Source organism: Aplidium turbinatum, chromosome 3 (assembly GCF_918807975.1).
Source record: "Aplidium turbinatum chromosome 3, kaAplTurb1.1, whole genome shotgun sequence".
NCBI classification, from domain to species: Eukaryota; Metazoa; Chordata; class Ascidiacea; order Aplousobranchia; family Polyclinidae; genus Aplidium; species Aplidium turbinatum.
In genome coordinates this window covers 2501340-2515806 of record NC_137474.1, presented here as the reverse complement: position 1 = coordinate 2515806, position 14467 = coordinate 2501340, and the positions used below count along the sequence as shown (strand labels likewise).

General features: G+C 37.7%; 1 protein-coding gene across 1 annotated transcript; it reads left to right on the top strand.

Annotated features, from left to right (window-relative positions):
- Nucleotides 1-5196: 5196 nt before the first annotated feature.
- On the top strand, nucleotides 5197-7532 carry LOC145767342 (uncharacterized). Its single transcript, XM_082579144.1, has 3 exons — nucleotides 5197-5428; nucleotides 6387-6531; nucleotides 7014-7532. The coding sequence occupies exons 1-3, from the start codon at nucleotides 5215-5217 to the stop codon at nucleotides 7489-7491; spliced, it is 837 nt and encodes a 278-aa protein (XP_082435270.1). The 5' UTR covers nucleotides 5197-5214; the 3' UTR covers nucleotides 7492-7532.
- The last annotated feature ends 6935 nt before the right edge of the window (nucleotides 7533-14467 follow it).

The following is a 14467-nucleotide window of genomic DNA, read 5'->3' as shown; positions in this document are numbered from 1 at the left end:
TCAATTGAAAGCCGGAAATTCAAAGCGGTAAATTCAAAGCGGTCGATTCAAAGCGGTCAATTCAAAGCCGATAATTTACTCACGATAAAGACAATAGCCCTAACCCTAACACTAACTCTAACCATTACCCTAACCCATGATAACCCATGGGGACTCTAGTACCCTAACTCTAACCATAACCTTAACCTTTCGTCTTCGAATCATCGGCTTTGAATTGCCGGCTTTGAATTTTCGGCTTTGAATTGTTGGCTTTGAATTGTCTGCTTTGAATTGTCGTGCTACCGTTTGAACGGGTATCAAAAACAAAAAATATTGACTTGCATAATTATGCTAGACATAAACAGATGAAACCAAGCAACCACACAGCATTTAACATAATATATTAAACTGAACATAAACTATAAACTACGAACGTTTTCGGCCATACACATGTTAGCCCTTTTCAAGTAACGAAAAATAGCTGATTTTACATCTACATTGAAATAAACAGCTGATCTACACAATAAATTGAAAACGAAATGCATAAGAATGAAACTGCATAGCAGAGGAGAAAGGCACATCACATGGCGGTTAATTCCACGAGGCAAAACACGCATCATACGATGAATTAAGAAAAGACGTTAAGCAAATAAGAAGCACCTGCGGCAAACAATTGCGTATTGAGGCTAGGATTGCATGATTTTATTAGCAAAGCTAGACATGTTGAGAACTTTAGCCGTTCTTACAAGACGCATAAGTGTTTCTTAACAAAAATTGATAATAAATCAAGACAATGCCAACTGTTTCGCAAAAAAACGGGTAAATTCAGAGCAAAAAAAGATGGCTGTATTTTATTGAATCAAACAGCCTCTGTTTCTGTGAGCATTAAAATTAACCCGAACAAAAATAGCTTATGAAAATTGGCATGTTTAAACATATGAGTGTGGTGCTGAAATGTTGGCAAAGAAAGATTAAGTCATCGCTCTTAATTCGATAACAGTAATAACACGATGTTAACTTATCTAAAATAGATACTAACATCATGCCGAAGTTGAAATAGAACTTATGGTAGGCCTATGGCGTCACTTACAAGGAAGTAAATAATGCCAGCGTTGGTGATATCTCATGTCCTTTTAAAGTAACAAATGCGTTCAACAACATGCAGAACCATCACATTTGTCGTTGCTTCATTGAATCACGAGCAATAAAATTTTGATGACATTTTCCGCTTTAAAGCCAAGAGTATGACCAGTGACCACACCCTACGGCCTGCACAAATAAATGCCGGCATAATTGATATGTAAACTTTTTTGTCTAATGCAGCCTTCTATCTGATGTATGAAAAGTTATGAACGACCAATTGAAATAAATGAACAATATTAACAATCAATTGTTATGTCTACCCAAAGATATCATTAATAATCGTGCTGAAAACACTGCGTGCTATCGATAGGCGTCCAATCAGTGGGCTTGCGAGTATCGTGCAGCATTATAAATCATAGCACATTATAAATCATTGTCCAGTGTTTCAACCAGCAGAGCATGTGGATCTCATAAACCCTGATATAAAGACTGGTTGCAGCAATTGGGAGATGTTGCCTGAATTGCTGCCTCAAAAGCAAGAAAAAGAAGAAATGAGGAATCATTGTTTTCGGAACTTAATGGGGCTACAGACACGGTAGTAGTAGGCTACGTAGTAGCCCTGTTTTAAGTTGATGTTGAAGTTGATGTTGACTGTTGATGTCCCCGTTACTGAGGGTAGCCGGACCTCCAAGTGCCGCAATCGCCTTCACACCCTGCCTCGACATCGATCTGTCTAACGTGTCCTCTCTTGTCAAGCCCACTTTGCTGCTTTCCCCTTCTTCCACATAAACTTTGTAATCTAACACTCTACTCCAGCACTTAAAATTTGCTTATTTTGCGTATTTTCAAACGATGATGAAAAAATGCTGACATCAAATTTACTTCAAGGACGTTAAAGCTCTAAATTCGCTTAAATGCAGTAAAGTTTATGCTTGAGAGTCAGATTCAAAATGACTTCGGATAGCAATATGTAATAAAAGGCAATCAGGTAGTCAAAACTTTTGTTGAAAGTTGTCAGAATTTCTGATAATATTTCAAAGCTACAAGCACACATTCAGAAATTACAATATTCAGTTAATATTTTGGTTTTACTGAATTTGATGTCGCAGCATGACTCAACCTGCTTGCGACACAAATCTTTGGTTTTAGTGTAAAACGTGCGGTGACTTACGAGCAAATAAAACCAGTACAATGGAACTTGCACTGTCGCATTTGTATTAGAGTGATTCTTGTAACTGCTTGCATCATTTTTTAGACAGATCTTTTAGCAGCAATTACTGTGTTTGAATACAAACATAGGGAAGAATGTGTTTGCGGGATAAAGGGAGGGAAAACGTTCGTTTTGATAAATAACTCAGCGTACGTTAAACAAATAACTCAGTTAAAGAACTTAAGATAGGCAAAAACCAATTTGCTTGGTTTCGTTGGTTTTGAAAATCTTCATCCTCGGACTGACAAAGCCTTGATTAGTTATTCCTGGTAGTTTCGCATACTTATAGAGGGTCTTGACGCAGAGCCGGTTACCGAGATTGACAGGGTGAAGTTTCCGATTGTTGAAGTGTTGTTGCCGGAGAATTATTCCATTCATTAGGTGCTGCTGAATGGAAAGCAGTCCTTAGAATGCATTGCTCAAGCGCACACCCCGAGAGTCGAGCCAGCGCCGCTTGATCTTGAAACCTCATCGTTCACGAAGTCACGCGCTAACCAACTGAACTATGGGCGGACTAAGTATTTCTATAGCACTCTTTCCTTAAAAAAACATACAAAAATCAGAACAAAAAAAACTAGTGCAGATGCTTATTCTAATACAGTACAGTAGATTTGGAAAAATAGAATATGAGTTTAACACTTTATGCATGGGTCGAAAACTCAGGGCTCACAAGCCATATATGGCTCTTTTGATGACAGCATCTGCCTTGCGGAAAGTTATACCCTAACTTTTCATTACAATTTAGACCTAAAAATACGCTTAAAATAAACTAAATTAAATGTCACTTTTAATTGGGCCTCCAGACCCCCGGTGTTTTTCTCAGTCCCAATATTATAACTCATCAGCTGCCACTGCATGTTAGTTGTGTTGTGTTAAAGCATGATGGTTCTTACGAAAATACATTTCCAAAAATATAGCTTTTAATGCTGTTGAAAAAAAAGTATTTGTGTGTAAGTTTTTATGTGGTCAAAGGAAATCGAGAGTAGCCTATGATGCAAGTTCTATTAAGAAATTTACTAATAAATTCGATTTTTGGTTTTGATGAGGACTTGTGTTGTTGTTAGCTATAGGTTAATCAGAAAAAGCTTTATCACTGACTTTCCTGGAGCTTGAGTTTCTGTACTGATTTGCACCAGCGCTGTCATATCCACTGTGATGTGGGTTCATTTGCCAATAAGTTAGCCATAAAAGTCTGGATTTATACAAGTATAGCTCAATACAGCCATTTGAAAATTGGGCCATTAACAATAGAAAATTGGGCCATCATTTTCAGCAAGTGTCTCGACAAAGACATTTTACATGTTTTTCAGCTGGGTCTAACGAGGCTGGGTGTAACCGGAGGCCTTGTATGCGTTTTCATACTGTAGCTTAATTTGGTTCCGCTATTGCACCCACTGTTTAGACACGCCTAGATATGCTTCAAGCATGCATTGCAAATGCAAAGAGTTTGATTGGTTGCCTGACAGTAGCGTCACAGTTGCTTTCTCCATTTGCGTCTACACGTGCGTCTACACGACGTGCGTCTACACGACGTGCTACACCAGGTGCGTCTACACGACGACTGTTTTCTTGCTTAAGCTAGCCAAACTTCTTGTTTCTTTAAGTTAATCGCAGTTTGTGCCGCTTACTTTTAAGAAAATGGGCGAGTAAGCAAACCGTCGAGAAAAAATACGCTCCAGAGCGAAAAAACTGGGCGCTTAAGTGAGTTCTCTTGCTTAGAAATGTTTTTCCCGCCAAAATCTCAGGTCTCTTCTCAGCTCAGTATCCAGACAGGGCAGGGCGGTATCGTTAAAGGATTTCGTTAAGTTTTGATTCCAACCCGTTTTTATTAATGTTGCGGGCTGAACTGGCGGTGACCGTAGGCCTACTCGAAATAGCCCATAGAAAGCACAATATTTTCCAATTTCAAATCCAAAACAGGATCTCAGAAAAAAACTATTGCCATTGTACACTGGGTAATAAAAATAGCGGAGGAATGATCTTGCTGGTTGTTACCAGTCACCCACGCTGACACGAAATTCTGTTTCCAACATTTCAATCTCACTGAGGTGTCTGAATGCTTCAATAAGCAGTAAATTGCGGGTTTGCATCCTTCGCTTTTTGCAGCATTTTTTTTACACAACTTCTGGGAAGCCATGACTGAAAGACTGCAACAACTTCAAATGGTTAAAGAACAGTCAGTTGCTTGGTCTACTCTGCTATACTTTAGCGCAAACTGCTATGCTTTGGCGCAAACTTTTTAAAACGTGACGTCATTGGGGATTAGATACTCACGTGACCGCGATTCAAGCGAGCAAAATCTTCGTCGAGGTTGCCAGTGTAGACGAAACGAGCTTAATCACTAGCTTAAGCAAGAATTTCTAAGCAAGAACACTTTCTCGTGTAGACGCACCTTAAGCGTCTTTCAGTCAATGCTAAAGTGGCGGCGAAAGATTAAAATCACCAGAAGCCTACAACACCAATGGGATCGACTTCCTCAAACTTAGACAACAAGAAATAAATATGCGAATGAAATAGAACAAAAAAATCATGAAAAAACACTAATAATAAAGAAACAATATCGATGCAAGTGCGAGTTAGTTTGATATCTTATGTTAAAAATAGGTAAAATAGTTGCAGGGATATAAGAATACTGAAAGGGTGACTGTATCTTAAAAATTTTAAAAGTAGAATTAGTAAACGTAACTAATAATCTAATGTCGCAATGCTATTAGAAATCGCATGTGGAATGTTTAGCTCACGTTTTTAGTGTGTGTCCTTAAAACTCAAGTAGTAAGCTTAACCGAAGTTTCTTTGAAAGAGATATGCGCATTGCAAAAAACTTTATTTTCTAACACAAGCAATATCTGTTGAATTGCTTTTATTCTTAGCTAAAACTTTGGTAGAGAGCTTGCTTTATTTGCTTCTGTCTAATTTTAGCTAACCTTTGTAACTTTGATAAGATGAAGTATATTACACAAATACTTGTTTTGTGTTTTTCTTTGAGTTTTGTTCATTCCCAAACTTCAACCTGTTTTACGGGCGTAGCCACCGACGATACATCGCAAGCACTTATCCCCAATAATTTTGAAGAGAACCAGTGCCCCACCGACAATGGGCCACAGTCTTGTTTGCGAGCAGAGGCTTCAATCCGCACTATTCTATTACCAACAAATGGTAAGACTTATTTTATTTTTATTTTTTATTTGATAGTGACTTGAGAAAAAACTAACCACAAAGATTCGTTCTCGACCTATCCCATGTCTCGATATAAAATTATTTAGATCTATTTATCTCATATGCATCTGCATGCAGAATTTTCTTTAGATACTTACCATGCTTGTATCTCCCGTTGTTATTGCCCACTGCGCAGTCGTAGACATTGTAGGCTGCCAACCAATGCAGGGAATGCATTTTGTACGATTTGTTGGAGAAGCTCACTTAGGTTATATAAGCCAACAATTCTAATTTAATGTCTATTAGTCATTGATGTAAATATGAAAGCTGCATTGAAAAGTTGTAACCTAATACCAAACGGAATTTTATAATAATAAGATAATGAGAGATTTTTAAAAGGATCGCAATATGTGTCAATTAGGTTTAAGTTTAATAATTTCAGTTTTTTTTCACTTTTACTTAGATTTTATGTTGGGATACCTAGTGTCGTGAGTTTTTTAGCTTCTTTTTACGTTTGTAGCATTTTTATTCATCATGAAACCCGAATTGGTGGTGCGATACTGATGAGCCTAGCCTCATGGGCGAAACACGTGTGTAACGTTGTCAATTCTTGCTACACTCGACTGCCAAGAAACACATGTTTTTGAAAAAGTCTGATGTCTACTGTAGTGTGGAGGCTACACCGGTGTGATTAGCGAAACACAATGCTCGCTGTTCTATAGTGAGTAGTCAGGTAGTGCTGACGCCAGGAATATCACTCCTTTTTAACATAAACCCCGTTCCCATGTGATATATTGCAGGCTAAACTGTTATCAATAGCTATAGCATGGATGTACCAATACATATAAAATTTTCAATACGTGTGTTTAGTTTCTCACATTCTCCACCAAACGAAAGCCTAGGTATGACAAGAAATGCGTATGACAAAAAATCTTACAATTTGATATTTTTTGTCCAGTGGAGGTTACATTCGGACTTTGTGTGAATGATACAACATGCATGACTGATTGCGAAAGATTGATTTCAATGCTAATTGAACAAAGTCTTGAAGGTGTAAGTGGACTGGGAGGACTCAACTTAGCCCAGACGCCCTATAGGGTTATGTAAGTCTCAATAAAAATAGTACATACTTTGCATAAAGGTATCTTGTTATTTAACCGCAGTAAATGTCTATTGAACAGCCTCATTTAATTTTTATAATGTATGTTTTGATGTAATATTAGATAACCCTTTAAAGATTTCATACCAGACCCTACTAAAACTTATCAAGTCAACGTAAGATTACTGTACTGAGTGAATTTATTATTGAACAACTTTCGTAAACAATACCAGCAAAACGTTGATGAATTGCTGATCGTTTTCTGTTTAAGAGTAACCTTATTTTCTCAAACCTTGCAGTTCTTTATACAAAACTTAACTAGAAAATTTCGCTTTTCAAGCATGTAGCATGTTTAGTTATCTACGACTCAAGACTAAATGAGCCTTTACACACTGAGGAAGAATAATTTTCTATTGAATATTGATACTAGGAAATACACAAAACAAAATATTAAGCCTTCAAGATTGTTTTTTTTTTATGTTTCAGAACATGTGAAAGAGCTTGCTGCACCACTGACAATTGTAATGACCAATCAGTGGAAACTATTCTTTCAACCAAACCAGAAATGACAACTGGTGTCGAACCTAAGACCAGCCAAAAAGTTGCCACCACCCTAGAATCTTCTACGCTAGGTGTTCTCACCTCCAAACCTACTACTGCACCACAAACTGCACCCAAAGCTACTACTATACCACAAACTGCACCCAAAGCTACTACTGCACCACATACTGCACCCAAAGCTACTACTGCACCACAAACTACACCCAAAGCTACTACTGCACCACAAACTACACCCAAAGCTACTACTGCACCACAAACTACACCTGATGCTACAACGGCATCTAAAATTACTGCCACTGCACCAGAAGCTACTACTGGAGGCGCAGAAGGTTCATTTCAAATGAAGAAATTCCTGGCAGTTTCTTTTGCTATCTTGTCGATGTTGGTTGGCAGTATTGTTTAATTGTTTTGAAAAAAAAAGGTGAATACATTGCTTTGAAAGTACTGTATCTGTTGGTTAAAAATATGCGTCACGTAAAAGTGAACCACATAATACGAACTCAAAGCCTGTGCTTCCATAACTTTTCCAAGCTATTATCCAAACATGGATAGCGATTTGAATTTATTATTTTCAGTATTTCGCTTTAACCCATTCGCTTGTACTTTGTATATTTTGATTGATTGGTTTCAGTAAGTTTAAAAACCAATCACTGCAAGACAAATCATCGATTTTTAACCCAACTAAATTTGAACAATAGTTTGAAGATGTGAGCACAGGATGGTTTGGTAAACATTGTCGCAAAATATTTGATTTAAGAAAATTAAATCTTTGTCTCACCTGTCCTCGATGTCCCTACAATTACACAACGAAAAGGGCCATCATCATCATCATTAAGTTCCTTCCTCTCGTCGAGGGTTGGAGGCAATGAGGCGCCAAGTTTCTCTGTTATGAGATTTTTCTACTGCAGTTTTGTAGTTAAGTCCTGACCAGTCTTCAATATCATTAGTCCAAATTCTTGGTGGTCTGCCCCTATTTTGTTTGCCGTTCATTTTTCCTTCTAAAAAGGATCAATTACAATTAAATGAAAATGTGTAATCCATTAAGCTAGATTTAAATATAATTACTATTTATTTGATCCAACCCTGGTATGCAACGCGCCAATGATTAATGAAAAAACGAGAGAAGTATTATACCAAAGTTGCCATGCATAACAGTAAACACAATGCGCCTGAAATAACATGTTTTTGACAGAAATTGAGCACTTCGAGCTGTTAGCTTAACTTGTGTCCAACACAAGAAAGATTTCTTATTTGTCTGTTCGTATTATTCTAGTCGAGTTGATATGAACACCCAGATGTTTAATATTTTCTTTAAAAGCAAATAGTTTATTTGAAACCATTGAGTTTAGGAAGAGATGGTAACTTGAAACTACGAAGAGAGAAAAGCAATCAGGCATACCTTGTGGTATGAATCCATACTCATTCATTACAAATCCTCAAATTAGGGTTTAATTAGGTTATTAGCTGAACATAAACATAGCGGTTAACATCAACGTAATAAGGTAGTAGGTATTAACTTAAATAAGGCGATTATGCACCACAGCTTACAAACTAAAAATTGCATGCAACTGAAATATCTTCACCACCAAACGATCTGCTGTATGAAGCTACGCTGCTAGAACACAAGTAAAATGTCGCGGCAGGTACTTCATTGTTTAAACGAGCAATTACCTACGTCATAGTACCGCAAGGAGAAGCAATAGAAATGATTAGGCATGAGGCAATATAAGAATGGTCAGTTGTAATCTACAACATTCTCCCCTGCCAAGAAATAGATTTCAAACAGGTATTCGTATCATTCATACATCAAACGATCAGGAGGGCGCCTTATGCGAGAAGAACGCCTTAGCATTGATTCTTCTCTTGTGTTAGGCTCTTCATTGACTTCAAAATGATGATCAACTTCGGTGTTTGGTTCAGCACCTCTCACGTTGCTGTGATGCATTTTATCAACGGGTGAATGGCTTGCAACGGTTTCATCATTGTACGATTGATAGTTAATGAAAACAGAAGTGCCAGAATCAGTTTCGCTATTTTCGAATACATTTCTTTCTCCCACAGGAGCAACATCACGCAATGATACAATAGTCTGGCGACCGTTCAATAATCTCACGTCAGAGTAGCATGAATTAGGCTAATTCTACTTCATCTACAGCAGGTTCATATTTTCTCATACGAACGTGGCGCTTCAAAAGAACAGGACCAGGAGTACTGAACTATGTCGGCTTGATGATCACGGCATGGAATGACGACTAAACTTCATAAAGCGCTCGTGGGGAGATACAATTGATCGCAGTACAGAGCAGTGAACGTATGAAATGTAATACGTCAGGCAAAACACTTTCCCATTTTGAAATGGGCAAATTGCGCGTTCTTAATGCAAATTGGACTGCGGTCCAAATATTATTATATTATATTTTTCACATTGACCATTACATCGAGGGTTGTATATAGAAGTTCTGCTGATAGCTATTCCTTTGCTGTGCACAAATGATATAAATTCGTTTGACATAAATACTGGCCCTCTGTCAGAATGAATATATGAGCAAAGACCAAACAAAGAAAACAATTACGATAAACATTTCCGGCATTCATATTGACACAAGGAAACGCAAATGGAAACCTCGAATACTCGTCGATTACAGTCAATATATATTTGTTTCTTGTGGCTGAATTCAATGGGCCTTTGAAATCAATATTTAGGCGCTCCATAGCTTGGGTAATTTTTATAAGCGGATCTTGTATCGGCTTGTGGAAACAAGGTTTAATCTCAGCACAGATGTTGCAATCTGACATCATCTTACGTATCTCGCCGAGAGAATAAGGTAGTTCTCTGTTTTGATGTAATGGTGCATTGTTATTACGCCAGCAGGGCCTGATTAAGGCTCACGGGGGCCCGAGGCAAAGCTAAGTTTAGGGCTCCCTATTAAAAATCGCTTTCAAAGCAGAGCAGGAGTGCTCAACTGTTACTGCATAATCGTTACACAATTTTTAATTGTTACTCGAAAATAACACCTGTGCACACACTGACACAACAACTTTCACTACTTACGCATACGGTACTAATGTAAAAAAAATGGGGGCTCTCAAAACCAGGGGGCCTGAGGCCTGTGCCTCGTGTGCATCATGGTGAATAGGGCCCTGTACGCCAGGGTGGCAAAAACTCGCATGAATTTTGTACAAATAATTGCTAGACAAACTTGCACTATTCGCTCTTGACAAGGTATCGAGCGCCACGTTAAGTTTTCCTGGTCTATAAACTATGTTATTATTTATACTGTGAAAGTCATACTGTGAAAGTTCAAAAAGCTATCTCAAAATTTTACTGTTTTTCAACTTACTATGACTTTTGCAATCATACATAAACGCGATTGATCGCTGATCAGTTACAAGTTTGAAACACCGCGCGGCCAGCAAATGACTCCATTTCCGCACTGCTTCAACAATTGCAGCGGCCTCTTTTTCTATCGAAGAGTGATGCTTTTCGGTTTTTGTCAACGATCCGAAAAAAAATGAAACTGGTCTCTCTATGTGCCAAGAACTAGTGGTGCAGTACTGATGAACCCAGCTTTATGGGCGAAACACGTGTCTATCGTTGAGTTCTTGCTACACTCGACTGCAGAGAAACACATGTTTTTGGGAAAAAGTCTTGATGGCTAGTGTGGAGGCCACACCGGTATAGTTAGCGAAACACAATGTTCGCTGTTCTATAGTGAGTAGTCAGGTAGTGCTGACGCCAGGAAGATCGCTCCTTCTCAACTGGTCTATTTCGTTGATTTAAACGATCGGGAAAAAATGCAACTGGTCTATCTCGTTGATTAAACTCTAATCTTATTATGAGCTGTTTTCGTTCGCGGAAAGAACGTCAAGGGCTATCTTAGCCCCGTGCTAACTAATCGCTAATAACGGGAGCTATGAAAATCACAGAGCCAAAATATTTTTCAACATAATAGCCATGTGTATTGTGCGTATAGAAATTAAATTTTTTCCAATAAATTTATTGAAATAAAGTGTTTAAGATGATAAAACGTCATAAAGTCGGTTATTATTCAAATTTACCGAAAATACAGTAGCTTTAAAATTAACCGCTCGAACGCATATTTTTGAATTGTTACATAGAGTAATGTTAAACTAAACAAAAAATTACTTTTGCTGATAAATATAAGATATTATTGGGCGTTTTTACATTTCAAAGTAATTGCACAAACATTTCATAGCTACAATGCACCACATTATTGTATAACACTAGCTATAATGTAGGCAGCTTCATGAAAATGTCTAGCCACCTGAGACGAAATGCTTATTGTGAAGGGCAGGAAAATAGAAAAATGACCAGCGTAGGTTTAGAAAACTTGTAAAGAATGAAAACTAAAAGTCACAAAATTTCACATTTCTAGCATATTTCCTTTTATGAAATATTTTACTAATAGAGTGGGGCGTCCTCATAAAACCCAGTGTCGCTACAGATAGAGTTAAGGTTGCTGACAATATAATGTAGCCTGCCACGGGGCTACGCATATTGACTGTGACAATTTGAACGAATTCCAATTGCGATGTGTTAAGATACTACTGTTCTCTGGACTAAACACAAACTACAGCATGTTTTTACAAAACTGTCCTATTTCACTGCTTCATAACATTCAAATGGCTAATCTTGCTTTAGCAGATTTATTTGTTTCGACAGATAGCATTTCTTGTAATGTGATTAAATAAAGTTGTCCAAAGCCTCTACAAGTATGCGAAACTTCCAGGAATAGCCTATTGAGGCTTTCTCAGTGAGAGGATAAAGATTCAAAACCATCTAAGCAACTAACTACATCACGTGACCAGTTGAGTGAATTTGGAAAATTCTTTAATCTGCGAAAGAAATTTACCTCTTTCGTTCACACATTGTGGCCTGTTTCATAAAATTTAGCAAAGAAGGCTAATTTAGAAAACATACACCAAGACGCTCCGGCCTAATTTTCTATTGTTTATTATTTGTTTGTACCAGATCAATTAGGTCCGTGTTTACAACTAAAAAAGATGCAAAAATAAAAACAATACGTTTAAAAAAAAAAACAGTTGACAATTGCAAATAAGTGAACTGCAAATGGCAACATTAAAGATTGAAGTACAACAATTTAACAAGGGCGCTAGCGTTGCAGAAAGTGTAACAAGTTTTTGAAGATTGACGTCGACATGAATTGTAAAAATATTTGCGAAGTGGCCTAATGCTTCAAATTCAAAATATTTTAGAAGTGCGAGCACTTGCATAACGAGGTAAGCCAAGCATAAACCTAATATGCAAACCATCGTTGCATGCAACACGCAAACGATTAACGGAGGCAGGAGAGTATTTACACCAAAGCTAAAACGCATAACAGGAAACACAATGCGCCTGAAAGAACACGTTTTCACAAAAATTGAGCGCTTCGTGTAATTAGCTATAAACTTGCTTCTAACGCAGTAAAGATTTCTTCTATATGTCTGTCTATGATAGTGTCGCTTTTTGGTGTCCAATTGATATGAACATCCAGATATTTAGTATTATTATTGCAAGCAAATAGCTTATTTGAAATTATGAGTTTAGGAGGAGATAGTAACTTAAATCTATGAGGATAGAAAAGCAATCAGGTATACTTTGAAGCATTAAACATCATTTTATGCTTCTCTGCTGAATTTCACTCATACTAAGGTCTTTCATACCATCTAGGTTAGAGGAGAGCAGCAAATAACATTCGCAAAAAAATGTGATTCAAAAAATTATGACCAACTGTACTTCCAACATTGATTATTCAAATGAATTGATAAATCAACAACAAATATATGCAGTAGAAAACAAATGTGGACTGAGAACACCATCGTTTCTCACCCCATTTGAAATATGAAACGATAAGCTTTCGAACTTTACTTCTATCGTTTGCTCTAAATTCTAAGAGCGTTGTAAGCGAATAAAAGTCTTAGGCAGCCCATCTGGTTCAGATCTTTACCAGATCGGGGTACTCATCTGACCAGATATTTAACAGATCTGGACCAGATAAAGTGGCTGTCTGGGGTGTCACATTTCGATCACTTATTATATTGAACAACAAACTATGTTCAATTTTATCCTCTTCGTCGTCGTTCGTGTGAAGCAGGAAGTTTGAGATTAGTCAAGTGGAAGAATTTGGAGCCACTTTTTTTTTTTTTATCAAGTTTGCAGAGGCCTGTTATTCGTTGGGAGAGGTATACATACAGTAATACAACCAAAAAATGATGTGGTTGACTCCGGCACACCGCATTGAAACGCAGCAGAAGTCTTCGTACCTCAACGTGCCAAGCATTAAAACGACTAACTCCCGTTCTCAATCGGTTCAGCGTTACCGACTCCGTGTCTGAAGGTCAGAACCATGTGGGAGTGAGGAGGCAAAAGAGATATCAAATAAAGCGAAGCGGGATTTTGCGTTTGGAGCAGTACTCAGCTCCTTAGACCAGGCATCCGACATGCTAAAATCAGCAAGCTGGAGATTTGCAGCATGCCTTACAAAGGGTTGTCGTGACGATAAACGTTGTATAATTGAGAAATTGAGAGCGGTGTAGTACGGATCAGCACAGACTTGTTCACTAATGAAGATACAAGCGCTTGTATGCGTACATAAGCGGGTATAATGCTTGACAGTACTTGTAGGTATTGCAGTAGTGTTAGTCGTAATCATCCCGTAACAAGACGCATTGTCTCGCTCAAGCAAGTGTCCAACGTTTTGGTATGCTTGCAACTTTTTGGCAACTTATGCAACCTTTTGGTATGCTTGTTGCGACACCATGCCGGATCTGCATATTCCGCAGCACTGTAGGCAAGTGCCAGGCCACCCATGTAAAGTATAGGTGGTTTCACCTCCCAGGTAGTTCTGGCTATAGGCACCTAAAAAGACCATTGCGTGCAGATATTTTTGCATGCAGGCCTTAACCCCATCTTAAATAAGAGCTGTTTTCGTACGCGGAAAGCTTGTCACGGGCTATCTTAACCCCGTGCTAATTCATCGGTAATAACGCGAGCTATGAAAATCACAGAGCCAAAATATTTCATAAGATAATAGCCATGTGTATTGTGTATTGTGCGTATAGAAATTAAATTTTTACCCAACAAATTTATTGGAATAAAGTGTTTGAGTTGAAAATACGTCAGAAAGTCAGTTTTTATTCTACTTTTTCAAAAATAGCTCCAAAATTGAAATTTTTGAATTATAACATATAGCAATGCTAAACTAAACAAAAAATTACCTTTGCTCATAAATATAGAACAGTTTTGGGCGTTTTTACATTTCAAAGTAATTGCACTAACATTAATATTGCACTTGCATTAAATTATTTATATCTAGCATTGCACGAAAATGTCTAGCCACCTGAGACGAAATGCT

Excerpts from the sequence above, each read along its gene's own strand:
- LOC145767342 (XM_082579144.1), top strand. The coding sequence starts at position 5,215 with ATGAAGTATATTACACAAATACTTGTTTTGTGTTTTTCTTTGAGTTTT. Across the intron at positions 5,429-6,386 it reads TATTCTATTACCAACAAATG|TGGAGGTTACATTCGGACTT; the intron begins GTAAGACTTATT and ends TTTTTTGTCCAG. Across the intron at positions 6,532-7,013 it reads CAGACGCCCTATAGGGTTAT|AACATGTGAAAGAGCTTGCT; the intron begins GTAAGTCTCAAT and ends TTTATGTTTCAG.